The sequence below is a fragment of the Numida meleagris genome, chromosome 1 (assembly GCF_002078875.1).
Source record: "Numida meleagris isolate 19003 breed g44 Domestic line chromosome 1, NumMel1.0, whole genome shotgun sequence".
Classification (NCBI taxonomy): domain Eukaryota; kingdom Metazoa; phylum Chordata; class Aves; order Galliformes; family Numididae; genus Numida; species Numida meleagris.
The window spans coordinates 183,190,655-183,216,720 of NC_034409.1; the positions used below are offsets into that span (position 1 = coordinate 183,190,655).

Below are 26,066 nucleotides of genomic sequence, written 5' to 3' on the forward strand. Positions count from 1 at the left end.
GCTAGGTGGCTTTCAGAGCGCTGAGTGAGACTGAGCATATTAGGCATTCCCTTGGTAGCAGCTCTAGTACAACCTCTTTCATAGCTGGCATCCACATTCTCAAAAACAGTGGAGGAATTTAATGCCATTTTAGGATTAAGATGAAACAACTGGACGTTATAGATACGTATGTACATGTGCAATGTGATTAAATAGAATAGATTCCTTAGGAAACCAAGCTAATGTAAACATGACAGGTGGTGTGGCTTATAAATTGGCAAGACTAGTGTTTGAGATTATGCCTAAGATTCCTTACCTAGAAAACATTTTTCTAGCACCTTTTCCCTTTACTGAGAATTCCTGTTCTTTTTCAGATGTGTGTGCACGCTCCTCCTATTAGTAGTTGGTTTTTTTTTATTTGTTTAGAACATTTAGAAACTGCATTTTCAATAATGAGAACTGGAGCGGAACAACCAGGCCGGGTGCCCTTATGTGTTTCATGAGTCTGCTTTTAAGCTCCTGTCAATCTACTCTTTGGAAAGAAGTAATTAATAATCATGAGTAATGAAACAAACATTGGTTTAATTAGAGCTGAAGCATTTTGTGTTTAATAGCCCTTACAACAGAGGCATTTCATTTTAAGTAAATGAATAATGAGGTTGCTAGCATATATATTTTAAACCAGAAATTCTCTGCTCCTTATTTTGCTCCAGACTTGTCATTCCTCTTCTCTTTTCCCTGGAACTTTCTAGCAGAGGCTCTGAAGGCAACCAGAGCAGGTTCTGGCTGCCTGCCCTCTGTTGGTTTTTAAGGATTCCTCTCAGTATCCAAATCTAGAGAGTCAGCAATGACGTTGTAGAAGCAGAGCTGACATGAGGTCGAGACAATTGTCCTAGAGTAAGGCAGTGTCCCTCCCTCCAGACTGAAACTCATGGGATAAGGGTGGAAGAAATTTAGGTCCCTGTGACACTTCAGCAGCCTCGCACTGGTGTGCATGGTGGCTGTCACCTGGCTGGGAGGTGAGCTTTCTTACTGCCTTCTTGCAGCCCTTGTAAAATGGATCCCTTAGGGTTTGTAGGCTTAAGGTTATTAAGATGGGCTGGGGATTTTGTTTTCTTTTCCAAATTTCATGGATCTGGCAGCTGTAGTCTGCGGGTCTCCTTCTGAAAGGATGTCTGTGTTTAAGGAATATTGCTACCAGTTGGTAATAGCATCACCACGGCACAGCCAGCCCACTGTTCAGTGACAGAAGGTGTGACAGGTCTGATAGGTGTTGGTGGGGGGGAACAACTTGAATGTTGGCATTTTTAATTGATAGAAAACAGAAGGGCAGTTAGAGGAGGTGTTTGCTGTGGAAAACCAGCAGCACCTCTTTCCTTTTGCTGGCGCAAGCGAGAAACGTTTGAGGCCTTTTACGAAGGAGACTGGTTTGAGTCACCGTCACTCAGGTTCAGAACTAATTGAATTGTTGCAGAGTAACTTGATCGCTGGGTTAAGGTTTAACATCACTGGCAATTGGGTGCTGTACAGATTTTTGGTTGCTGGAAGTCACCGCAGCTCTGCTGGCTTCAGTCGGGGCCATTAGCAGGGACTGCATCCCAGGGCTGACTCTGTGTGCATGAGGACCTAAGCATCCTAAAAGCCATCTGCAGGAGAGCTGTCTTCTCTTGCTCTTGATGGCACAGAACAGCTTACTGGCAGTCAGTTTTTATGCAGATTGTTGTCAGTTTCAAATATTATGTTTAGACAGAAATTGTCTCTTCTCCTGCACGGTGTTGTCTGGTACTGGTACTACTGATGAGACATTGCTCAGGAAGAGTAAACAGTTTGCACCAAATGCTGACTTTTCTATTGGGTTCTGTGCAAATGTGAGATTCCAGGTGATGGTACTTGCCTTTAGTTTGAGTGTAAATCAAACTCTTATCTTCGTAACAGAACTGAGTTAGTTCTAGGCTAGCACGCCCGATTAAGCCTGTTTTCATTTCATGGTCTGGAGAGTAGAACACCCTGACTATATTTGCTATAATAATTTTAATCCCTTAAATTAACCATGAAATTCACTCCTTCTTTTTTTTTTTTTTTTTAAGCTAAAGATGTTACTTACATCTGCCCCTTCACTGGAGCAATCAGAGGAACCCTTACTGTTACCAATTATAGACTGTACTTTAAAAGCATGGAACGGGTAAGCCTTTGTAACCATCTGCTTCTGTGGGCTGTTCAGACTTGAGGGCCTAGGTGTATTTTGGTTTGTTTGTTGTTTTCAGTGTAGTTGTGTGTGAATCATAGCTGTATGTTTGGGAACATAGGCATAAGGGAACAGGAGCTGGGATTTTCCCCCCTCCCCTTTTTAAACTCACAAATTTCAACTGTCTACAGGACCCTCCTTTTGTCCTAGATGCATCTTTAGGTGTTATCAACAGAGTGGAGAAAATAGGAGGTGCTTCCAGTCGTGGTGAGAATTCGTATGGGCTGGAGATTGTATGCAAGGTAAACTTTTAAGTCTGTTTTACAATGGGAGAAAGGGAAAATATATTTTAAAAGATTTTCTCTATAATACTATAAGAAGTTGTGGAAAACCTGATGGTGTTTTTTCACACACTTCAAAAATGTCTGATTTTGCAAGTCATTTTCAGGATTCTCTAGCATCACTCATTAGAGATGAGATCCAAACCTTTATTAAGGCTTAGTTCTAGGTAAGATCTTTTTTCTTCATAGCAGAAACCTAAGTCTGTATTCCAGCAGTGCAATCCTCAAGACTTCCACATTGCTTACCAGGACATCCCGGAAGGACTCTACTCATTGTACAGTATGGGATGCCTTCAGTACAATTGCACTTCAGGAGCAAAAAAGGGGTTCATGTTTCTCTGGAGGTCATTAGCTTGTGTCCACCTGCTGCTGTGTTTTGTGGTGAGGGACTGGAGAGTAACCTTCAGTTCCCCTTGAGGCTATTCTTGCATTTCTTTCAAGGTAGTAAATTTCTAAAGTATGCCTCTCAAGAGCTGTTGGAGTCACTTGAAAATGCCAACTATCGTAGAAATGATCAATTCACCTCCTAGTGTCTACTTGCTGTAGACCCCAAAGTAGATAAAGGCAACATCTCTAGTCCTAAAATCCATACCTCTGCTCACCAAGGCACTGCCCTTCTGTTTTTCTCAGTGGCAACTTGGGGAGAGCTAGATTCTGAACCTGGTAGGTCTTAGGATGCTGCTTTCTGCTTGAGAGCAGATGGATGCATGAAGATGAGTCCCAAGCAGCGCTGGTCACTGCTGTGATTTTGAGGCACCTGGAAGCTAAGCAGACTTTCAAGCTGTGGGCATGCTGAGTCACGAACAGTTGATATAATCTATACCAAATCACCCAGCTGCTCCCTCAGCCTACTGCAGGCATAATCCTCTCTGGCTACCATGGGGGTGCCTGTGCTGGCAGGCCAGTTTGTTCTCTGTTTTGCTTTGGATTCTTAGTCCTCTTCTCAGCCATTTTGCCTACATGCAAACTTGCATACACAGTGAGTTTGGAAAGAACTGTATTGTTTCCCTGGATGGGAAACCCAGGCACAAACTAAAAGATAGATTCCTTAGCACTACACAACATACATATATATTGCTGCCCTCTTGGCCCAGGCAGCAGTTTAGTGCTGGTACACATACAGCTTATGCATCATGAAATTTTGTGTGAGACCTGTCACTTCATCTCAGTCTTGTTAGACAGTCTTTTTGCTATTTTCCTTATTCTCTGACTTAATGTACCATCTTCATGCACTTGACCTTGATGGTTCACTTCCTGCTGGTGGCTGTTAAACTGTTTACTACAAATGTTTGCGTTTGTAGGCTTGCCTGGAAAATCATGGCACTATAGAGATGCTTTATTTAGTTCCTGAATTTGATTTTGTAGATGAGTACAGGAAGGATGTCCTGGGTTACACCTCTTTGTGGAAACTGCTGCTATACAAAGTGGAGGAGTTCTCAGTTTCACTCCACCTTTTGAGTGCTCTGAGTTGGATGTTTTAAAGGGAGTTGGCATTAGTTACTTAGCAGTGAACTAGCTGGGCTTGGGCTCCCTACATGAAGTACCTCTATGGAGATGCTTTTTGAGGCAATCCCTTCCAGTTGTCTTCTGGCACAGCTCAGCTGGGGAGCACAGTAGGAGCTGTCTCACAAAGTCCTGCCAATCAGGGATGGTTGTCCCTGAGCCAGGTCTCTCCCCTAGACTTTCAGCAGGAAGAGAGCTTCATATAGAGGCAACGGACTGCCCATGCACTCCCTTTACTCCCTGTGGTTGTGGCAGGTTTTGTTGGAGGCTACAGCTGGCCATCAAGCCAAACCCAGGGCTGCTGTACAGTGCTGTTCAATGTGCAATACTAAATCAGTACTATAAAGAACATCATGATGTGACCTTGCTTTGATTGCTGGCTTTTGGAGTTCTGATGGATGTTGAAGTGGTATGGAAATCTACCGTTTGGTTTCCTTCTTCTTCCTAGGACATTAGAAACCTAAGATTTGCTCATAAGCCTGAAGGAAGAACTAGACGATCCATATTTGAGAACTTAATGAAATATGCTTTCCCAGTTTCAAATAATCTTGTAAGTATGTTTTGTTTTGTTTTCTTCCCATGTTGTTATCAAAAGATGCAGAATGGCAGTAAACTGTTTCGTTGAGTTTCATCTACCTGGTAGAATATTCACATGACGTGTTTTATGTTGAACAAGGTGAAATGCTGTTTTAAATCTGTCTGAAAATTAATTTGGTCAGAATTGTATAGAAAACAGGAGAAATCTACTGCCATTTGGCTGGGTTACTTTGTTAATGAACAATAACTTTCTGATCATCCTCATAATGGCTGTAAAATATTCCAAACACAGTGACATCCATCAGAGGTTTACAGCTAGTGGTGACTGCACTGCTTCCAAACCTGGAATGCAGTTCCTCTGTTCCGTCATTTTATGACTCTGCAATTGTTGCTTCAAATACTGATCGAGTCACACAGTCACTGGATGGTTTAGATGGGAAGGGACCACCTCTGGATCCATCTGGTTCAACCTCCCTGCTCAAGCAGGGATACCCAGGTTGTCTAGGATCATGATCATGTTGGAAAGATCTAGTTCTTAATGTGTAAGAGTGTTCTTGCACAAGTAGTCTTTTCTTTCTCTCTTATAATGAAGTTCTTTTGTCCGTGAAGTACTGGGTGATAGACAAGAAAGACCAGGGTACTGAGGTAGATACCTGTTGTACAAATGAGCACGCTGATCTTTTTAACAAATCCTTAAAAGAAAAGTGAGGGGGAAAAAAAAGGACCCATCAAGAGTTCTTACTTCAGATATTAAGCATCCTGGAAATGGACACTCACTGAGTGGGCTCTTAACAGCAGATTTTCTTTTTTTCAGCCACTTTTCGCATTCGAATACAAAGAAGTTTTTCCAGAAAATGGATGGAAGGTGTATGACCCCATCTGGGAGTACAGAAGACAAGTGAGTACTGTGCCATACCCTTCCTAAACCTCTCTGTTCTTCAGAAGTGAGGCGCTGTGCGACAACAGAATTACAGGTTGTATGGACAGAGAATGATCCTACTGACAAATGTCTTGCAGACCAGAATAGGATGTTGTTCTCCATAGTGCAGTGACTGATGATGGCAGTTTTAGGGATGGTAGCATCCACTGATGAGAGATTATTCAGGCAGCAGAAAGCTGACTTTAGGTTTTGGTAGAAAAAGCTATTGCTCTGTCTCAGTAATCAGCTAGTGCTGGTGGTAAGGAATTGATGTTGGTATTTTGCAGTTACGGGCATCTCATTGTTGGGCTTCACACGTCTATTCTTGCTTCTATTAGTTTTAATTCTTTTCAGCTTTCTCTAAAATATCTCGAACAAGAACTTGGAAGGAAACAAGTCTAAGTGTAGAGTGCCTTCATTTTTGGGGGGAATCAGAGTAGAGAGCAGCCTGGAGAATAGATAGTTTGAGTGTGTCCAGAATAGACTGGTCAGAGGTTCTTAATGAGCACAAAATGGCGGGCTGTCAATTAGAAATACCAGGGTAAAAAGTTGAGTGCTTCTCCCTAGGGAAAAAAAGATGGGGGATTTTTTTAATTTTGTATTTTTTACAATGAAATCGCTCTTATCATAAAATTGAGGAAACAGCACAGTTTGGTGATGGTTCTGCTCTGGATACAGTAAACTTTTGCTTCATCCAGATCTGTCAGGATAAAGTCAATTTTCCTGTGTAAAATGAGGTTGTTTACAAACATATCATTTAAAGCTTTGTTTGGATCTTTCTCATAAAACAGAAGAAGACAAGACCTCTTTCTCAGTGGAGTTGTTCATGTGACTCTTGACATCTGAAATCTAAGGAAGGAATACGTTTTAGTAGCTTTAGTCTTCTAAAATCTGGGCATGCCTTCTAAATTGCTTATCTAGGCCTATCATTAACAGATGTGGAGAGAGAGCTTCACTGCTGGAGGTGATTTGTTCCCTTCTAAAATAGCTACCTAAGATAGATCACTGTCTTCTAGGATGCTATTTGAAAGTGAGATGTATCTTACCCCCACTTTCTTCATTGCAAATAAAGTGTGTGTTTTGCAGTGAGACACTACAATGTAAAACACCAAAGGAAATAAATTCTTGTGTGATCAGGTTGACATTGGCTTGTTAGACCAGATACTTGCAATCAAAATAATTTCCATTGAAAAGCACAGCATTCATTCAGCTAAGCATCAGTTTAAAAAGATGAGCTACAAAAGACATTTGTACAATATCTGGAAAGAAGGAAAGAATTTCAAGATAAATTAATCCAGCTTCTCAATCCTGGTGCGCTGTTTCTATAATGGAGGCTTTCTGTTCATATTACCTTTTATATTATGACTCATAGTACCTTAAATTTGTCATGGGCTCAGTTAAACAGTGAAAAGGTACAGAGATTTACATGTAGGTGATTTTCAGCTTTTCTTGACCTTTCTGTAAAGCAGATGAGACTCAGGGTCTTGGAGTCTTTGTTTCTGGTTGGATGAGGTAGCACTACAGTATGTTAGCATGTCACGATTGTGACATTGCTGCAACGCGAGCTGCTTTTCTAATGACATGCTTTGGCATCATTTTTGAGTGGACAAGGAAAGCTTAGCCTGACTGCTTTTATGTCTGGAAACCAAACTGATGTCCAGATGCTAACACCCTCAATAATTTTCTTGCATTGATAACTGTGAAAATGAATCCAAACAAGTTTTGTTTGCAGCCATGGCCTATCTGAGATTTACACATGCTGGACCACCACTGTTCCCATTCCAGATCACACAATCTGTCTGTCCCAGCAGCTTATCTCCAAAAGTGACCAACGCCGGCTGCTGAAGAGGGAAACCATGCTGCAGCAGGCGTTTGTGTCGTAATCTGGCCAGGAGGAGAATTTCATTCCTTTCATTATAATTGATTTAAATCCTGCAACATGAAGTTTTATGACCCCTCCAAAACTTTAAGATAGTTCAGCCTGTTTATTTAATTTTGGCATTTATAACTATGGATGCTCAATTTATCTGTGTGAATGTCTTAGCCTTTTTTTCTTTATCCAGCCAGGTTCTGTTAAAGCAATAACTGCTACTACAGTAAATCAGGATTATGTCCTGAAATGGCAGCAGGGATTCGTTAACAGTGAAACAAAACTGGCATCATCTGATCAGATAATGGGATTACCTGTCTCTGACTGTATGAATTATGATCAGAAATAGAAAAGCAGGACATATGCACTTTCTGCAGGACCTTTTGGAATTAGTTTAAAAACTAATACAGAAGAGCTGGCCTAGGGCAAAAGCAACCCAGCAAAACAGTCAAGCATTAACTTGGGGCACATTGGGCAAAGCCACTTGTTTTCCTCTGGGAGCAGGAACACAGAGAGAGGGGAGCAGAGCAAAAGCAGAAACCAACTACGAGGCATCCAGAAAAAAAACTTTTAGAGGAGGCTCCATGGTGAGATCTATGTCTGCACTGGTAGACATGGCAAGGTCTGTGTGTGGTATAATTTTTTTTTTTTCCAGAAAAGTGTGTTGATATGATAGAGATTCTAGCAATTAGGGGTTTACTGAATGTCATTCCTTCCTTTGCTGCTAGTGTTCTTGGGAAAGATGGAAATATGTAACTTATTAAAAATCTGTGATTGTGTAAAACTATGGGGAGTAATAAACAACCTGTGGAGAACAAAAGGAACTTAGAGAGGTTTGGGATTTAGTCAGTAAATGGAATCACATGTGGCAAATGAAATTTAAAACTGAAATTGCTCCCTGATTTTTATTACACGCGGGCTGGCAGAGTATAAAACAGAACTGCAAAGTGAATAAGGCTCAGTTGAAACCAAAAGGCCTTGAGATGCCTTTGGAGTAACTTAAAGCTTTCATTTTCCTTAACAAGGTGGGGAGGATTTGGAAAATATTACAAGCAGTTGTGAAGCTGGAAGTGTGTGATGTTTCCCTACAGAAGTCTTGCTTGTCTAATTCTGTGCTCTGGTCTTAAGTACCACAGAGCCACAGCACAGGGCTGCGGTTGCTGCTTTCTGAGAAAGCATATAGCAATGAATAACTTAGAAGAGAAGCTGGAAGTACCAAGCATTAGTTCAAGCCAGAGTAGGAAAGGTAGACCATGAGAACAGAGACCTACAGGGGAATGATGGGTACATTTAGGAGAGGAAAATGAGAATTGAATTGTTACATGTCCCATGGTTTAACTGTGATCCTGCTTATGTGAGGTGTGTCGATACTGCAAAAAGGATCGTCGCTTCCCTTGTGCTAAGGGAAGACAGTGTGGGCTGAGCACACGGCAGAAGGACCAGCTTGGCTCTGGCAGCTGTAGCCTGTGTTGGTGCAGGTATGTGCTTGAGCTGAAATGTTCAGCTTCTTGATATCTCCTGGCCCAAATCCACTCTGGGGGAGGAACGGCTGGTAGGTAGCTCAGGACCCTTCTTGCTGTGCCTACTGCAGCTGTATGGCTAAGCTCAGAATCAGTCTGCTGGGTCCAGTGGAGAGAGATGTCCAGCAAGGACGTGATTTTTTTTCCTATCAGTGAAAGATCGTCATGTGTTTAAATTTAAACACGCTTGTATGCTTTGCAAGGTGCTGATTTCAGCGCTGTGCTGGTTTGTCTTCAGCAGTTTTAACTTGCAGACGAAGTGAACTCCATCCTCTAGAAGGCATGCAACATGTAGGTCAAGTGATAACTGAGCATGGATGATGAAAGTAAGGTGTGAATGACTGGCCGGAGGGAAATTGAGCTTGTTTTGTGCATGGAGATGACACAGTGACTGTGTCTGTGTGGTTAGATGATGTGGCCATAAGGAGAGTTCCTGAGCATTGCCTTCATCGCAAGTTCCAGGCACAGCTTCAGTGATTCTTCTGAGTGAGCGTGTTTGAGCATCTTGAGCCATGCATGAAGACGCTCTGCCAGCAGACTGAAAGTATAAATTTACTGGCTAGCACATGAAAATGTAGCTGGGATTTAACTAGCTACTAGGCTGAACGTTGATTCTTACCCCAAAGAAGGCATCAGCAGAGACTTTCTTGGCCAGGTAGGCATCAGTGAGAGAAGGATCAGCCTTTCTACACCTTCCTTGATTGAGTCGCTGTTGCTTTCTTCCTCCAGTAATACTAACACCAACACACGGGATGATCCAGTCGTTGGCCTTCACCCAATGACTGCCCACTAGACTCATATCTTTTCCTTTAGGATTTTATACCTTTTTGTGGTGGTGTTCTATCTCTTGAAACCATCAGTTGCTAGTGGTCCCCATCTCAACAGTCTTCTTCCTGTATCTGTAATTTCAGATTTCTTACCTTTCTGTAGATTTTCTCACAGCTCTTCCTCATAACTTTGCAATATCCTTGCCAGTCTGAGCTACAGTTGTGCACGGGACCCTGGAAGAGGTGACTTTGAGCCGCAATGGAGCAGAGATGAGAGAGATTTGCAAGGCCAACCAGCCTTCTCCCAGGCCATTCTCGGGCACAGTTCAGAGGCTGCTGGAAGGCAAGGATCACCAGTAGGCTTACAGCTTACCCAGAAGCAGTGAAATGCATCTTACATGAGGAAATGCCAATGTGCTTTATATCACGTTTAACTTTTGCTATCGATTCCAGCTGGAGAAAGTACAAATCTGAAGCAACCCAAATAAATGCACCGCGTTGTAGCAAATGTCCTGGGAAGATGCAAGTTCAGCTCTCTTCCAGCCCACTTTGCTTATTTCTGCTTGCTTTGAGTCCTTAGAGGAAGTTACAATTGGAATCCAAAGCCCTCTTTGGGTGGTGCTCTCATTCAGGACATTCCCTGTGATTCAAAGGAAATGAAAACCTCAGTGACGTGCACCTTCTTTTCTTTCTTAAGGGCTTGTCATGGATTTTCTTGGCCTGGGTTATTGCAGATGAAAGATATCATTTGGCAGCAAAAGTGGCTGCAAGACCTGGAGCTTTGAAGTTGTCAGTTCTGGACTAAGTAGCATATACTGAAGCCATTCTGCCTGGTGCTGTGAAGAGGATGCTTTACATTGCTTAATCTTCTTAGTGAGCTTCAGTAGAAAGTAAAGGAGCTCTTCTTTTGCGCAGCTGCTTTTCAGCCCCCATTGTATTTGTCAAGAGTGTGCCAGTGATATAGTTTTAATTCAGATTTGGAGGTGGAGGGAGCAGAATCTCCAGGCATTGTTGATGGATACATTGCCACATAGTCATTAGGATGAGAACAGTTTTAGGATGGGACCAGAAGATCCCATCCTTAATATGTACAGCAGGTGGGCCTCTGAGCATGCTGTGCCCATCAGTAAGCTTGGGCTGTGTGCATACACAGTTTGTTTGTAGTTTCTGCAACTTTGGTATCAGACAGCGCCAAATCCATCTTCCTCTGAGTTTTTTTGGGTACTCATGATCCTGGTGGCTTTGCTAATTCCTTGTAGTAGCATTTCCTTCCCAGGGTATGTCCCGGGACCAGGGGTGGTTCACAAGCTGGGTGTGACCAGCATTAGGCACAAGGTCTTTCACCTCAGATTTCTAACCCTGACCTATTCTGACAGTGTGACTCACCACACTAACATGGAACTGGCTGCAGTCTGTGTGGGTCAGCCGTAACGACTGCAGCTCATCTGATTTGTGTTAGATTTGTCATTTATTTCCTGTGGGAGCCACGGCAGGGGAAACCAGTCACCCACCGCCCTCCTTGAAGTGAAATACTGTTTATTAGAACAAAAGCATGTATTGTTTTAAAAGCTGATCTCCCTCTAAAACTGACTGCCTAGCAGCCTGCCCGTATGCAGAGAGGACCTGCAGTAGATCTGTATTCTCACAGCCTTCTCCATTGATGCTCAGTGTCAGCGCTCACCCTGCTGCAGCATGTGTCTGAATCTTTCCTTGCAGGCATTACAGTAGGAGCCACGCCATTTGGATCTGCTGCCTCTGTGCGTTGGCCAAACTAAGTCTGCAGATTTTCAGGACCTTACCTCTTGTGCTTCAGGTGTGAGCTGGTGGTTACTGTTCTGGGAGGTGTTGAGTTGCTTCGTACCCAGGGCACACTGAGTTCCGTGGTGTGCGGGCATACATTCCGTGACCTCTCCTCCATCCTGTCTGGTAGCTCTGCTTTCCATCTCTGGTTGCCACCCACCCTATTTGAGCTAAGTGTTGTCCCAGGAGTGGGAGCTGTCAGTCACTGGTTCCCATTGTGGGAACAGAAGAGATGTTAAAGAAGCTCTTGGGGGGACCATCTCATCTCTTGCTTCATCTGCAGCCTCTACAGTTCATTAACCCTGGATGAGCCAGCCTGCAGTCTTCTAATTTTCTTTTTTCTTCAGTGACATGAGCAAAACATCTGCCTCTCTGGAAAGAGGCATGAAATGCAAGTTACCAAGATAACGCAGTCATAGGGTCTAGCTCTAAATGCCCTTCATTAACCAAAGCTGCCTTGGATTTCAGGTCTTAGAATTGAACTGTAGTGAAGCCTCAGAGCAATTTGTTTGCTAACCTGCTGTTGTTTCCTCTTCAGGGGATTCCCAACGAAAGCTGGAGGCTGAGCAAGATTAATGAGCGCTATGAGCTGTGTGATACATACCCTGCCATTCTAGCTGTGCCCGTAAACATTCCTGATGAAGAATTAAAGAGAGTGGCATCTTTCAGATCAAGAGGACGCATACCAGTGAGTGTGACAAAAGAAGCCACTTTGATGTGGTTTTGTTACATACCTTTGGGCCATAAATAATGCTAAGATCGGACTGAGTGGATTCCAAAGAGCAAATAAATGGTCAATGGATAATAAAAGTGACAGCAACATGACTGAAGAGTTAGAAAACAGCATTATCTGCTGGAACTGCTATTGTGAAAGAGATGTAGACTAAACGAAAATGAGAAGATAAGATTGCTTAGCACAACCCAGACTGAATCTCAGTTCTGTTCCTGGGAAACGCCAAGTAGCCCTATTGGGTTGTTTACTGTTGTCTGGCTGACCCTGACACTCAAGACAGGGGGATACTTAGCAATACTCTTAGCGAAAATGTTTATTAGATTAAGACAGAAGACGACAATATGATGGCTGTTTCAGCAGCAACTGAAAATGTACTTTTACCTCTCATGCTTACAGAAAATTAAAGTCGTTCCAAGAGTCCTTAACTTTTACACACTGTAACATAAGGTAAGACATAGCCCAGTGACTGCAGACTGAGGTGTTTTTGTGACTCACAAAATGGTGAGAAAACAGTCAGACTTAAGCCTCATCAGTCACCTCTTGTTTATTTCAACTTTGGGAATGTAATCAGAATGAATAAGTACAGAACAAATACATACAGTATATTTGTTTCATTCAGTCACGACTTAATAAAATCCAGCCTTTTGGAACCAGATAGTATATGGGAAGATCCCAGAACAAGCCATTACAGGTAAAACACTTCACTCATTTAATGAATCCCTATTGTCCCTCATTTCTTTTGCATTTGTTTCTGAAGGTATTGTCATGGATTCACCCAGAAAGTCAAGCAACAATTACTCGCTGTAGCCAGCCAATGGTGGGAGTGAGTGGCAAACGAAGCAAGGAAGATGAAAAGTACCTTCAAGCCATCATGGATTCTAATGCTCAGTCCCATAAAATCTTCATATTCGATGCAAGGCCTAGTGTGAATGCTGTAGCCAATAAGGTCAGCTTTTTTGTTTCAGCTGTCAAGAGCTGGAAATCTAGTCATCTAGAGCACACATCGCACCAACATTTCAAATTATTCCTGAGAATCACAAAGGGTTTCCACTGAGAATACATACACAGTGATCTGCTTCACTAGACAGACTACTGCACCTGCGCTAGCATCACTAGATATGAACATTAAAGGTCCATTTGGATTAATACATAACTTGAAATGAGATTAAAAGGGAAAAATTAAGGTGGCCAAAAGAGGAACAGGATACTGAGGTCAGTAGTATATAACAGAGAGACTCTAGCACGCTGGATCTGGTGCATCACCATTTTTAAAACCACGTGATTGGACATCTGCCTCCTCTGAGCGTATCAGAACTCCTGTCCCTGTTAAACCTGACGGGAGCAGGGAATGCTCATCTCTTCTGAAAATAAGGCATCGTGGTCTTTAATTTCAGAACATTACCTAGTGTTCTCTAATGTCCAGGAATATCACTGTGGTCTTACTGCTGTTGTGTCTCATGCCATCACTCTAAGCCATTTAATGGTAGAGCTACTTTCGTGCACTAAAACTGAGTTTTTATAATCTGTCTTTCCCACTACTTAAGAAAGGCAATTAGTGTGTGGGATATACTGCTCTATAATAGTATGGTAAATTTGTAAATGACAGAATAGCGAATCTAATGAGCTAGCAGCTTGAATGGGGATAAATGATAATTACTGAGAAAAAGAAAGCTTGTAATGTGATATTATTCAGTGAAAATTATAGCATTCATTACTGTTGCAGGAAAGAGACACAAACTGTGTATATATTTGTTCTCAACTGTAAGATAAATCCAATGCTTTAGGTCGCATAGACACTGCTATTTTGTCAGCTCATATTTGCTCAGAACAAACCATTGGAATAAAATATCAAATATGCTTTCACTTAGTGATTTTTATTTTATTTTATTTTATTTTATTTTTTTTCAGGCTAAAGGAGGAGGTTATGAGAGTGAGGATGCCTATCAGAATGCAGAATTAGTGTTCCTGGACATTCACAATATTCATGTCATGAGAGAGTCACTGAGAAAACTGAAAGAAATTGTATATCCCAATATCGAAGAGACCCACTGGCTGTCTAATTTAGAATCAACTCACTGGCTAGAGCATATCAAGGTATGCATGTCTGCATCCACTGGATGTAGTTGAGTCTGTACCACTCTGTCTATTGGGAAATGCATCTAGAGCTAACTCCAGTGACGGATCTTCAAATAATAAGAAATTTAATTATTTAAGATTAAAATTTAATAATTTCCAATTTAAAACAAAACTAGAGTAAAACAAAAATAGAGTTTCTGGGGATGGAGAATTTAGAAGAGATGTCAAAGAGTGCAGGAGAGGGGATGTCAAAATACTGAAAGATGGTGTTTCAGAAGTGAACTGTGTTCCTGGGTAATGTGTAACCATGAAAGCTCTCCTGAGAACATAGGAGTCTCAGTTTCCATCCTCTCAGCTCTGGGATCCTTGACATGCAGGTGTTGCTGCCTGGCTCAGACCAGCAGATGTTGGGAGCTGATGCCTTCACAGCCTTTCAGGAATTGAAGCGGAATCAAAATGACTGGGGCAAAATGCTTCATCTTCTACAAATGCTCATCTTCAAACTAAGCTTTCTGTCCTAAAAAAGGTACAGATTACATTGTCTGCCAGTTAATACAGAAAGGACTCATTCTGCTTCTCCAGCAATTGCAAGGTAGTGGCCGTTTTGAGACACAAAATGCTCCTGGGCTGAAATCCTGGCCTGTCCAAGGGTGGCTGAGCTTAATGCAGGGGCTTTTTTAGAGTTGTGCCTACATTATGGTTTAGATGTGTCATGGTTACAAAAAATGCGTTAACCAATTTGCTGCCCTAGTTATAAAGAAGTTGGAACTAATTTACCATTCTCCTTGAGGCAGATAGAGCCCTTGGTTTGTCCTGTGTCATCAGTAGCTTTTGTCATGCACAGTTTCTGTTCCAAAGAGATTTTTGTAACTTTTTTTTCTTGTCCCAGCTCATTCTTGCTGGAGCCCTGCGGATCGCCGACAAGGTGGAGTCAGGGAAGACGTCTGTGGTTGTACACTGCAGTGACGGCTGGGACCGGACAGCCCAGCTCACCTCTCTCTCTCTGCTGATGTTAGATGGCTACTACCGAACTATCAGGGGCTTTGAAGTGCTAGTGGAGAAGGAGTGGCTGAGCTTTGGCCACAGATTTCAGCTGGTGAGTTATTAGCTCTTGGAAGGTGCTGAACAGAAAGCTTTTGTACACCTTGAACGATTTTCAAAGGAGTTTAGCCTTTTCTGTGAGAGGTCTCCCGGCTGAACTCGCAGAAGAAAGGTGAACGCTACTGCTGCTGTTTTCTGTCTATAATTGCTGTCATCTCTTAACCTCCTTGGAGACAGCCTTGGTTAGATAGGAGGAACAGGTAGTATTTAACTTCTCAGGCGCCTGACTGATACTATCATGCTCCCATGCTCGGTCTTAAACTAGCAGTGTGCTCTGGGTTCAGTATAAGCTGGGAATTGACAGAGCGGGGTATTTTGTTTGTGTTTTCCAGTTCAGTCCATTTTCTGAGACTGCCTGGACATTGTCAACAAATGCCATAGTACTGAAGAGGCTGGGGAATTTTGCAGTGGCCTTGATCTCACATTTTTTTCAGGCACATTTTGCTTTTGGGGAAGCTTTTAATGTTTAGGCAAAAGTCTAGCTGTTTGAGATCATAGATGTGTGCAGAGGGGCAGCTTTGTGAACCTGTGACTTGGCTGGTTTTTTTTGATTTGTATTGGGAGAACGCTTCAGTAGTATCCTTTTCGTCTTTGTTCCTATGGTGTTTTGCTCATAGCTGTTCTCTTGTGGTTGTTTATTTTGGCAAAGGCTAGAGCAAGGTCTGTTTACAGCAGATGCAGTGATGGTGATTTGCATAGTCAAATGCTGTTCCCCACCTCTGAAGAAGGTGGCATAACTGAGGCACTGAGTAACTAAGGTTCTGCTTCAGCAAAACCATTACCTGGTGTATGAACTATGAGCATTTTTGCTTCCCTATCTGTACAAAGGAGATAATGATACTGATTTCCTCTGCTAAGGGGACAGCACTGTTACAAGAAGAGGTAACTCCATTACCTCCATGCTCTTGTTCTGTCTTTGTACAGATCTTAGAGCTCCTGGGTAATGTATACCAGTAATGTGCTATATAGTCGTAAGGAATGATGCGTCACATTCTTGTCCAGGGCCACACAGCGTGGTGGGGGTTGGAGGCCTACTTCTGGGGATACTTTCTTAATCACATCTCTTGAGGTGGCAGGAGATGGGCTGAGTTGGTGTTTGTACAGCGCTTGGAAGCTGTGAGGTGTTGTGTGACGGTTATCACCACATGCCGTGTCTGTAGGTAGTGTTTAGATCCAGCAAACTCTACTACTGAAGTAGCCAGGACGACAGCTGCAACTGAAGCAAAAAGCGTTCTAATTTTTTTCCTCTGAACTTTAGCTATTAAACTGAAATCAGTGCCAGCGTAGCATCTGGAGCCTCTACTCAAACAACTCGTTTTAATTTAACATGAAAATATCCCCATAAAGAAATTTCACTTCAAAGACTAAGGGAGTAGCTATCCTTTACTGCTTTACCCACTAATATGGTCAGAGCAAAATCAAGACTCTTTTGAACCTGATTAAATCTGATGGTGCAGTCCTGGGTGACTGAGATGAGACCCCAGCAGCTTCCCCACAAAACCCTGTGCGTTTCATGTTCTTTGTCCTGCTCTGTTCCAGAGAGTTGGCCATGGAGATAAGAATCACGCAGATGCAGATCGCTCTCCTGTCTTCCTCCAGTTCATCGACTGTGTCTGGCAAATGACAAGACAGGTAAATTGCTGAGCAGCATGTGTCTGCAAGGCCACTGTACCACGATGTGGCACAGGGTCTGGCCCCAGGAGTCATTTCTAAGCTGACCTTACACAGACTCTCCTTCCTGGGCTTCTACTTTTGTTTTGTTGGACTCTGACAAGTTTCTTTGCTGTCTCAGTTTAGCAAGGAGCCTGAATGCACAGCTGTGCAGGAAGGCCGTGATTTAGTCTTGTATCAGATAAGTTAGCCAATGGGCACTGCTTACATGAGTGCTGCTACAGTAAATGTGAGCTCGTGAGAAGCTTACCACCCTGAAAGATAAAGACAGCGTCTTCACATTTATCGGGGTAGGGCCAGACTCCTCAGCCACCCTTACTTAGCCCACTGTGTCTTCAGAAGCACAAGTAACCTGAGCTGCTAACTTAAGTCTCTGGCACTGAGGATGCAGGCATTTGATCATGCTGATCCCATGAACAAACCTGCAGGGAAAACTTAAATATTCTCAAAAATGACTTTGTCTGAAAACTGATACGTTGCTCCTCATTGATACTGGAGTTACGGAGCCAGGAACTGCTCCTCAGCTGAGATCAGGCCTGGCAGAAGCCCAGTTTAGAAGAGATCCCCAATGGCTAATGGAGGTTTTCCCTGCAGCTATGTGGGACCTGGGATATTCTTAATGTCTGCTGTGATCTCTGCACTGTATTTTAAAGTGAATGTTAGCAATGGTCAGGCAGTTCACTGAAACAGACAGGCTCATCATGAACTATGATGGATGAAATGGGGAAAAAAACTGCCCCAATATATGAAGCTGTAACTGTATCCGGGCAGAAAAAGAGGGAGACTTTACCTTCCTCTAAAATTGCTTCTGTTCTGCTGTCCTCAGCATCCTGATGGTGAGGTGAGAACTGCAGCCAGGGCAGTCAGGGAAGAGAAAGGTGTTTTCCAAGGGAGAAAGGCCTCCTGCTGTCCTCTCCATCTTTGCAGTTTGCTGCACGTTCTCCTTCTGCCCCTTCGTGGAGCTCCAGTTCTTCTCTCTGTCATGGATCTGCCTGTATTTTGTACATCAACAGCAGCCACAGCCCCTGTCTGTACACCTCTCTTCATCCCACTGACCCATATTGCATGGTGCCTTTCTGCTGTGCCCTCTGCAAAGCGCTCTGTTGGGCACGCACATTATTTCCATTTGGCCCCAGGGAATTTCCATTTCTTTATGTATTATTTCACGTATGCTCCAGCCTTTTGTTTGCAGTCTGGTTCAGTGGTCTGTCATTAGGGGCAGGCATAGCAGAGCAAGCTGCAACTTGAAGCAGCGCTGAGTGTGTGTAAACACAGCAGTCAGAGCCTTCACGCATCTGGCTTTTGCTCAGAATACCTCTCTGCACGTGTAAAGCAGCTTCCAAGAGAGAAACTCTTGCTCCTGGGAGGAGCAAATATGACCCCGAATATCCAGCCAGCCGCAGAACAGAGGCAAATGCTGTCTTAGAGATGAGAGGCAAACAAGCTCCTTACCAGTGTGGGAGAAAGTTTATTTGCAACTGCTGTTCTAAAATCCCAACCCATTTTCTGGTTCTGTCTGAAGTTTCCTACAGCATTTGAGTTCAACGAGTACTTCCTGATAACCATCCTGGACCACCTGTACAGCTGTTTATTTGGGACGTTCCTGTGCAGCAGTGAGCAGCAGAGAGTGAAGGAGGTAAGAGCTTCTCTCCAAGGTGGAGGCATGGTACTGTGATTGCTTTACCTGGCCAGATGGTGCTAGAGAAACTGTAGCTGGTGGTAGGTACTGCCAAGCCCCCATCTTAACAGCTGGGACACAACAAGGTCTTTTCCATTCAGTGTCAGCTGCTCTCTGTGGGGACATTACATTTCAGAGCAATACCCTTCTGCACACACCCACTCTTTTCAGTGAGTCCTTCAGCTACTTGCTGGTGGCTCAGCAGCTCCTGGTGTCTCCCAAGTAGCTGGAAATGCAATTTTTCTTTGACCTTCAGTTTAACAAACTTACCTCTGGAAGCTGGTACCTTTCTGCCTTCCCTTTAGGTTTAAACTAACAAGTGCATTGTCATTCTGCACACTCCGATTACAACAAGTAGCAGGTCTCTGTGTGCATTCTTGCTGTGCTTGCGTTTTTCTGGGAGAGGACAGAGCTTCTAGTTTGAGAAAGGATGTGCCTCTAGGCCCTTCCATCAGCCAGCTCTGCCCTGCACTCTGGTCTAGGTTTGTTTGTGACTGGTTCCAAGGGAGTTGAGTATAGATCACAGAATCATAGAATTAGATGTGAACATTCAGATCCATTCAGCACCACCCTGCTCACCACCAGCCTGGAGTCAGAAGGAGTGACACTCATTCTCTCTCCTACCAAAGAAAGAAGGATTCCATCACTGAAACATCTCAGCCTAACAGCCCACAGGGCAGCGTTGTATTTGACAGCACCTAGTTAAGAAATAAAATAATGGTTGTAATCCAGAGTGATCGCATTATACCAAAGTGAAATCAGTCCCTGTTTTTTGAGCCCACAGTGACTTGAATTTCCAGAAAAGAAAACCTGCATGCTCTTTGAGGTTTGTTGTTTTGTTTTAAAGCCTCAGTCTAGCAAAGTACTCAATCTAGAAAACTCTTCAACGGCCATTTCACTGCAACTGTCCATGAGCCTAATTACTCCACTACATCAGGACTTAAGTCACATGGATTTTTCTTTTTTTCTTTTTCTCCCCACCCCATTACTTGATTACTTGCTCCAGCAAGTCCTCTGGGATCACTTTAAAGAGGTGAAGGGTGACCAAAGCACCGAGAGCTCACGTGCCAGTTCTGTGCTGTGTCCCCTTGTGCTGATGGCGACTTCAGGGCTGTGCTGAGAGCTGGGTGTTTCCATGCCAGGGTGCGTGTGTGCCTGCCTGCCTGCATCCATGTGCTTCGATTCCAATAACCACATCAAAAGAAGAATTCTTTTTAAGCTACAAGAAGGCAACCAGATCTGTATTAATGACAGGCATATGTAATGCTGTTTAAGTACTCATAAAGCTTTGTAGATAAATGCTAGTATGGGAAATAAAGCCTCCTCCACCCCTTCCCCTACAGAGCCTTCCAAAAAAGACCGTGTCACTTTGGTCTTACATCAACAGCCAGCTGGAGGACTTCACTAACCCCTTGTACGTGAGCTACTCCAACCACGTCCTGTACCCCGTGGCCAGCATGCGGCACCTTGAGCTGTGGGTCGGCTACTACATCCGCTGGAACCCCAGGATGAAGCCGCAGGTACGGGCTTGTTGCGATCCCTTCCACGGATCCTGCCTTTCTTTCTTTCCCTCTGTGCTGGTACTAATGCTGTCATTGTGGAGCTCAGGGCCTTTAAAGCACAAGGAGTAATGCTCAGACTTGAGCTGCCGCTGCTTAAAGCTAAAAACAAAAGCCAAAGTGAAGAAGCAAGCAAACGAGAAGAGCTGCAAGCACAGATGGTGGTTAGCTGGAGATCGCCACCTTGTGAAACTTGCAGGAGCTGAAGCTGCTCAACAGTTGGTAAAAATTTCTTTGAGTAGCAGGAAAACCATCATCTGTGGTGTTCCTTCTTTAGAAAAGAATCTGAGCTCTGGGGCTGCAGGTAGATTCCTGACACTAGGAACCTGCTGCTTACTTTGGTTGTCTAAGGCCCAGGGGTGCAACCCTTGTTTATGGCCTTGAAATTTTACAGCAGGGGAACTGGCTTCCCCAAGGCAGGCACCTGAGACAAGCAGCCTGAACATGGCCCTAAATGCTTAAATCACTTTTATATAGGAAGAGATAGAAATTCGCAGATTGTCTAACTGCAGTTAGCAGTGTTTTGCAAATCTGGGGCATTAGAGGAACCCAAGAAATCCTTCTCAGCACTGTTCAACAGTCAGGACTGTGTGAAAATATTCAGAAAGACGGATACTGCTCCTTTCCCCAGAGTTCTGAAATTACGGCCAGGCTGAGGTGCCAAGGCTGGCGTCTCCCAGAAGCGGCAGAGGTGAGAGCTCTGTCATCTATCAGGATACACACTAGGTTTTGTTTAGCCACGGTTACTCTACATGTGTAGGGTAAAGTTAAAGTGCAAGATCGGTGGCACCGTGGCGCGGCTCAGGCTTGCACACTTGCCGTCCAGCTCTCAGCTGCAGGTTTTCTTGCAGGAGCCTGTCCACAACCGCTACAAGGAGCTTCTTGCCAAGCGGGCCGAGCTGCAGAAGAAAGTGGAGGAACTGCAGAGAGAAATCACCAACCGCTCCACCTCGTCCTCGGAGAGAGCCGGCTCTCCCGCACAGTGCGTCACTCCTGTACAGACAGTGGTGTGACCCAGACTTGCTTGCTGAGTACCTTCCCAGGACCATCAGGACCACTTTCCTGGAACTCTCTGGATTTCCTCTGTAGTGTCTGGGGGATGCCAACCTATTTATTTATTTCTCTCCAGGGTAATTTATTAGTACTGTATCACTAACGGAAGCTTAAGCAAAAACAAACATAGCCCCCTATGCAATTAACCTTCTCAGTGGCTAGATTATAACACAAGCCAATTGCACTTGCCACCTAAGAGAAACCTAGAGCTCTTTCTTTATTCACTTACGTGTTGGAAATCACCTTGCTTTACAAAAGGGACTGTGTGCTAGAGTGAAGTACTATATAGGAAAAATGTTGCCTCGGGAGTTTGAAAAGGCTCCCCTTTGCTAAAAGAAGTATAGAACCCCGCTGTGTTAAGGGTATTAACATATGCAGAGCAGCGTGAGGATGTTTACCAACACACCAAGGGAGGTAGCGCTAGAATCCAAAACATATCACTGTTCTCACTTCTACTAGATTTTGGGAAGCCATGTAAAATGATGCCTTACATAAGAAGGGCATCTTCTACCACTACCACGTGGCGGTAGAGGAGCAACTTACATGACTTATCTTTATAGGATGATGTTTACTTCCATCTCTGCAACTTTAGATTTTTGCTTATGGTTTACAGTGAGTGTGCCAGGATGTAAATTAAGCACCTCTATTTCGGAGGGAGGGAGCAGAGCGTGGCTCCCCCGGGCTTCCTGCAGCTCTTCTGTTCTCCAGTGCCTAATCCACATCAGGAGAAAGGTAGTGGAACACCAAGGGATGCATGTAAACTGCTGGGATCAGTCATTTCATTTTGCTTGGGTAAGCATTACTTGTGATTTTAATGCTTCTGTGCAGGACCATAGCGGTGTATTCAAGGTATTTCAGCTTTCTGCTAACTAATGGAAGCAACTGTAACAACCAAAGAAGCCTTTCTACCTGCATCACAACTGGTACTTAATATTCCAGTAGACTAAAAAGCTTAGCTGGTTTCTCAGCCCTAGCTTTTAAGTCTTTTTTTCCTCACAGCATACTTCAAGAATTAGGGTCATCTGACTAAACATAAATCCAAATTCAATTTTAATACAAACTTTTATTGTAGATTTTATTGTAGAAGTAGATAAACATTCAGTGAAACCGTGACTGCTGCATTGCTTGTCAAACACGTAAGAGGCTGTAGGTGGCAGGGCTTCCAGTGAAGCTGTGTATCTGCAAGGAGCTTTGCTCCAGGCTGCTTCTCATCTCTGTACTGAGATCATGGCTTGGTCTGGGCTCCAGTGTTGTTTTTGTGCAATAGGAGCCATACCGTGGGCACCTGTTTAATATACACATCATGCTTTTTCTCTCAGCCTTTCTCCCAAGACAGAGAAATGTTTCTTGGAGGGGGTGTAAGAGTGGACCAATTTACACACGAAATTCTTTCAGAATCCTCCCATTCCTTCAGAGGGAGGAATAATTTCCAGCTGCAGTCTACTTGTATGATAACAGGTTCTAGAGCATTGCTGCACATGTTACAGGGCAGCCTGCTAGTCCACATCTCATTAGTGCAAAGAATCCACTCAAAATAGCTTCTGAAAGACTTAAAATTGCTTTAAGGTTGAAGGGCAGACTTACTGTTAAGTACAATCATTGTATAAGATGGGTCATAGCGTTATTCTATATTAGCAAATTGACTACGTGTGTATATTTTGGTTTTTTTTTGAATGAAGGCTGGTTGGTTTAACACTAATAAAAAATGATAAATGGATGAAGTTCTTCCTGTGCTTGTTTTCTACTATGTGGTTATCAAAGCCAAAGGAGTTGTAGACACATAATAAAGCAGCACTGAATTTTGGATTTGACACGCTAATCTTATTCATTTCTATTCATACAGATTGACTTGCAAGATGCTGTTCTTTGAACTCTGAAATGCAGAATGACAGGAAAGCAGTATATCTTTGGACAACTTTATCTGCACAGGAAAACAAATAGTACTTAGCTGCACAGCATTACAAAAATACTTTTACAGTGAAAAATAACCAGATTCTGCAATTTACAGTGCTTTAGGACAGTCACTTCTGTGAGAAAGGAGTATTCACATTTTTCTACATAACATATGTTAAATCCAACTTCACTGAGATGATTTGGTATCTACAACTCGAGGCCTGCTCCATGACACTCAGGTATAGAAGAAATCATTCCAACTTGGGCACCTCACTTGGAAGTCAATCAACCTCAGCCCTCTTCTAGGTTTTCCAGTTGATCTAAGACAGCCTGAAGTCATGCTGACGTTCACCCTCCTTTGAGCAAGTAATCTCCAACCATCATTTCCAAGCAAAATCAGTGATGATAGTTACAGCCACTGATGTTCAGGACCCCTGAGGATGAATTGATGTTCAAGTGGTTGCTCCAGCTACACAAAGCGCACGTCCCCAATTTAATGGAGCAGGGTAGCTCCAGGTGTGGTAGGCAGCTTCCAACTTCTCATAGCTAAAACCTTTTGAACTTCAGATGTGAGAAAACAAACAGGGTACCTCACCTAGAGATAATTAAAGTTCAGGCCCTGCTGCCGGGCTGGATGACTTCTGTGTTGCCCGTACAGAGTTCCCTGCTCATTCAGCTACACAGAGTAGACAACTCTGACCCACACTTTAATTCCCGTTTGCTAGCAGCTCACAACACCAAGAAAAAACATACTGGAAGGGACATAATACTGCAGCATACATAGTTTAGAAGAATTGCAGCTTTCATAGAATCGTTAAGGTTGGAGAAGCCTTTGAAGATCTTCTAGTCCAACCCCAACCCACGCCCACCATGCCCACCAACCATGTCCCTCAGTGCCACATCTCCCCGGTTCCTGAACACCTCCAGGGACAGTGACTCCAGCACCTCCCTTCACAGCCTGTGCCAATGCCTCACCACACTTTTCCTAATACCCAACCTGAACGTCCCCTGGCACAACATGAGGCCATCACCTCTTGTCCTATCACCTGAGAAAAGGGGGTGACCTCCACCTCACCACAACCTCCTGTCATGGAGTTGTAGAGAATGATAAGGTCTTCCCTGAGCCTCCGCCAGAGGAAACAATCCCAGTTCCCTCAGCCACTCCACATAACACTTGTGCTCCAGTGCTCCAGACTTGTCACAGCTTCTTTGCCCTTCTGTGGACTCACTCCAGGGCCTCAATGTGTTTCTTGTAGTGAGGGGCCCAAATCTGAACACAGCACTAGAGGTGCAGCCTCACCAGTGCTCAGTACAGAGGGACCATCACCTCCCTGCTCCTGCTGGCTGCGCTATTTCTGATACAAGCCAGGATACCATTGGCCTTCTTGGCCAGCGGGGCACACTGCTGGCTCATGCTCAGCTGAGCATCGACCAACACTTCTGAACACCCCCACATGCACCCCCCAACTTTCCAGCCACTCTGCCCCAAGCTTGTAGCAATGCATGAGGTTGCTGTGACTGAAGTGCAGGACCCAGCCTTTGGTCTTGTTGAACTTCATTCCATTGATCCAGCCTGTCCAGGTCCCTCTGTAGGGTCTTCCTGCATTTGATCAGATTAGCCCATCCTCCCAGTTTAGTGTCATCTGCATATGTACTGAGGGTGCTCTCAATGCCCTCATCCAGGTCATCAGTAAAGATACTGAACAGGACAGACCCCAGTACCAACCCCTGGGGAACACCACTCATGATCAGTCACCAGCTGGATGTAACTCCATTTACCACCACTCTCTGGGCCCAGCTCTCCCACCAGTTCTTTAACCAGGGAGAAGCACAAATATCCTAGTCACAGGCTGCCGCTTCTCCAGGAGAATACTGTGGAAGATGGTATCAAAAGCTTTGCTGAGGTCTAGATAGACTATGTCAACAGCCTTTCACCACGTGGGTCACCTGGTCATAGAAGGAGATGAGTTTGGTCAGGCAGAACCTGCCTTTCATGAACCCATGCTGACTGAGCCTGATCCCATGGTTGTCCTGCACACACAGTAATGATTACATCAAGATGATCTGCGCCATAACCTTCCTCAATACAGAGGTCAGGCTGACAGCCCTGTAGTTCCCCAGATCCTCCTTACAACCCTTCTTGTGAATGGAAGTCACGTTGGCAAGTCTCCCATCATAGAATCATTTGGGTTGGAAGGGACCTTTAAAGGCCATCTAGTCCAACTCCCAGCAATGAGCAGGGACACCTACAGCTAGAACAGAGTATTCTCAGATCCTGGTCCACCCTGACTTTGACCATCTCCAAAACATTCAGTCATCCAGAACCTCCCCAGTAGACCAGAACTGCTGATAAATGATGGAAAGTGGCTTTGCAAGCTCTTCTGCCAGCTCCCTCAGTGCTCTCTGCTGAATTCCATCCAACCCCACAGACTAGCAATAGTCTAGGTGGAGCAGTAGAACTACAGGGAGCTTATTCTGCTCACCCTGATGGTTTTCCAGCCCAGGGGGCTAAGTACCTTTAGAATAACAACAGAAGTAAAGAAGTTAATGACTACCTCAGCCTTTTCCTCATCCTTGATGATAATGTTCCGTGCTGCATCCAATAAAGAACTGAGATTGTCCTTGGCTCTCCTTTTAATGTATTTGTAAAAACATTGTGATATCTTTCACAATGGTGGCCAGATTAAGTTCTAGCTAGGCTTGTCACAGAATTATAGGTTGGTAGGGACCTCTAGAGGTCATCGAGTCCAACCCCCTACTAAAACAGGTTCCCCACAACAGGTTACACAGGAAGGCATCCAAAAAGTTCTTGAGTATCCTCAGAGAAGGAGACTCAACAACCTCTCAGGGAGCCTGTTCCAGTGCTCTGTCACCCTCACAG

The 26,066-nt window shown here is 43.9% G+C and overlaps 1 protein-coding gene across 2 annotated transcripts in view; it reads left to right on the top strand.

Moving 5' to 3' along the window:
• MTMR2 (myotubularin related protein 2) overlaps positions 1-23,103 on the top strand; it is a 60,230-nt gene extending 37,127 nt beyond the window's left edge. For both annotated transcript variants that reach the window (XM_021381521.1, XM_021381526.1), the window contains exons 4-15: positions 2,067-2,161; positions 2,356-2,466; positions 4,457-4,558; positions 5,360-5,443; positions 11,960-12,109; positions 12,912-13,100; positions 14,063-14,248; positions 15,120-15,326; positions 16,871-16,963; positions 18,525-18,638; positions 20,024-20,200; positions 21,091-23,103. In XM_021381521.1, the coding sequence (XP_021237196.1) occupies positions 2,067-2,161; positions 2,356-2,466; positions 4,457-4,558; positions 5,360-5,443; positions 11,960-12,109; positions 12,912-13,100; positions 14,063-14,248; positions 15,120-15,326; positions 16,871-16,963; positions 18,525-18,638; positions 20,024-20,200; positions 21,091-21,252 (1,670 nt within the window). In that variant the 3' untranslated portion in view covers positions 21,253-23,103. The remainder of the gene's footprint in view (positions 1-2,066; positions 2,162-2,355; positions 2,467-4,456; positions 4,559-5,359; positions 5,444-11,959; positions 12,110-12,911; positions 13,101-14,062; positions 14,249-15,119; positions 15,327-16,870; positions 16,964-18,524; positions 18,639-20,023; positions 20,201-21,090) is intronic.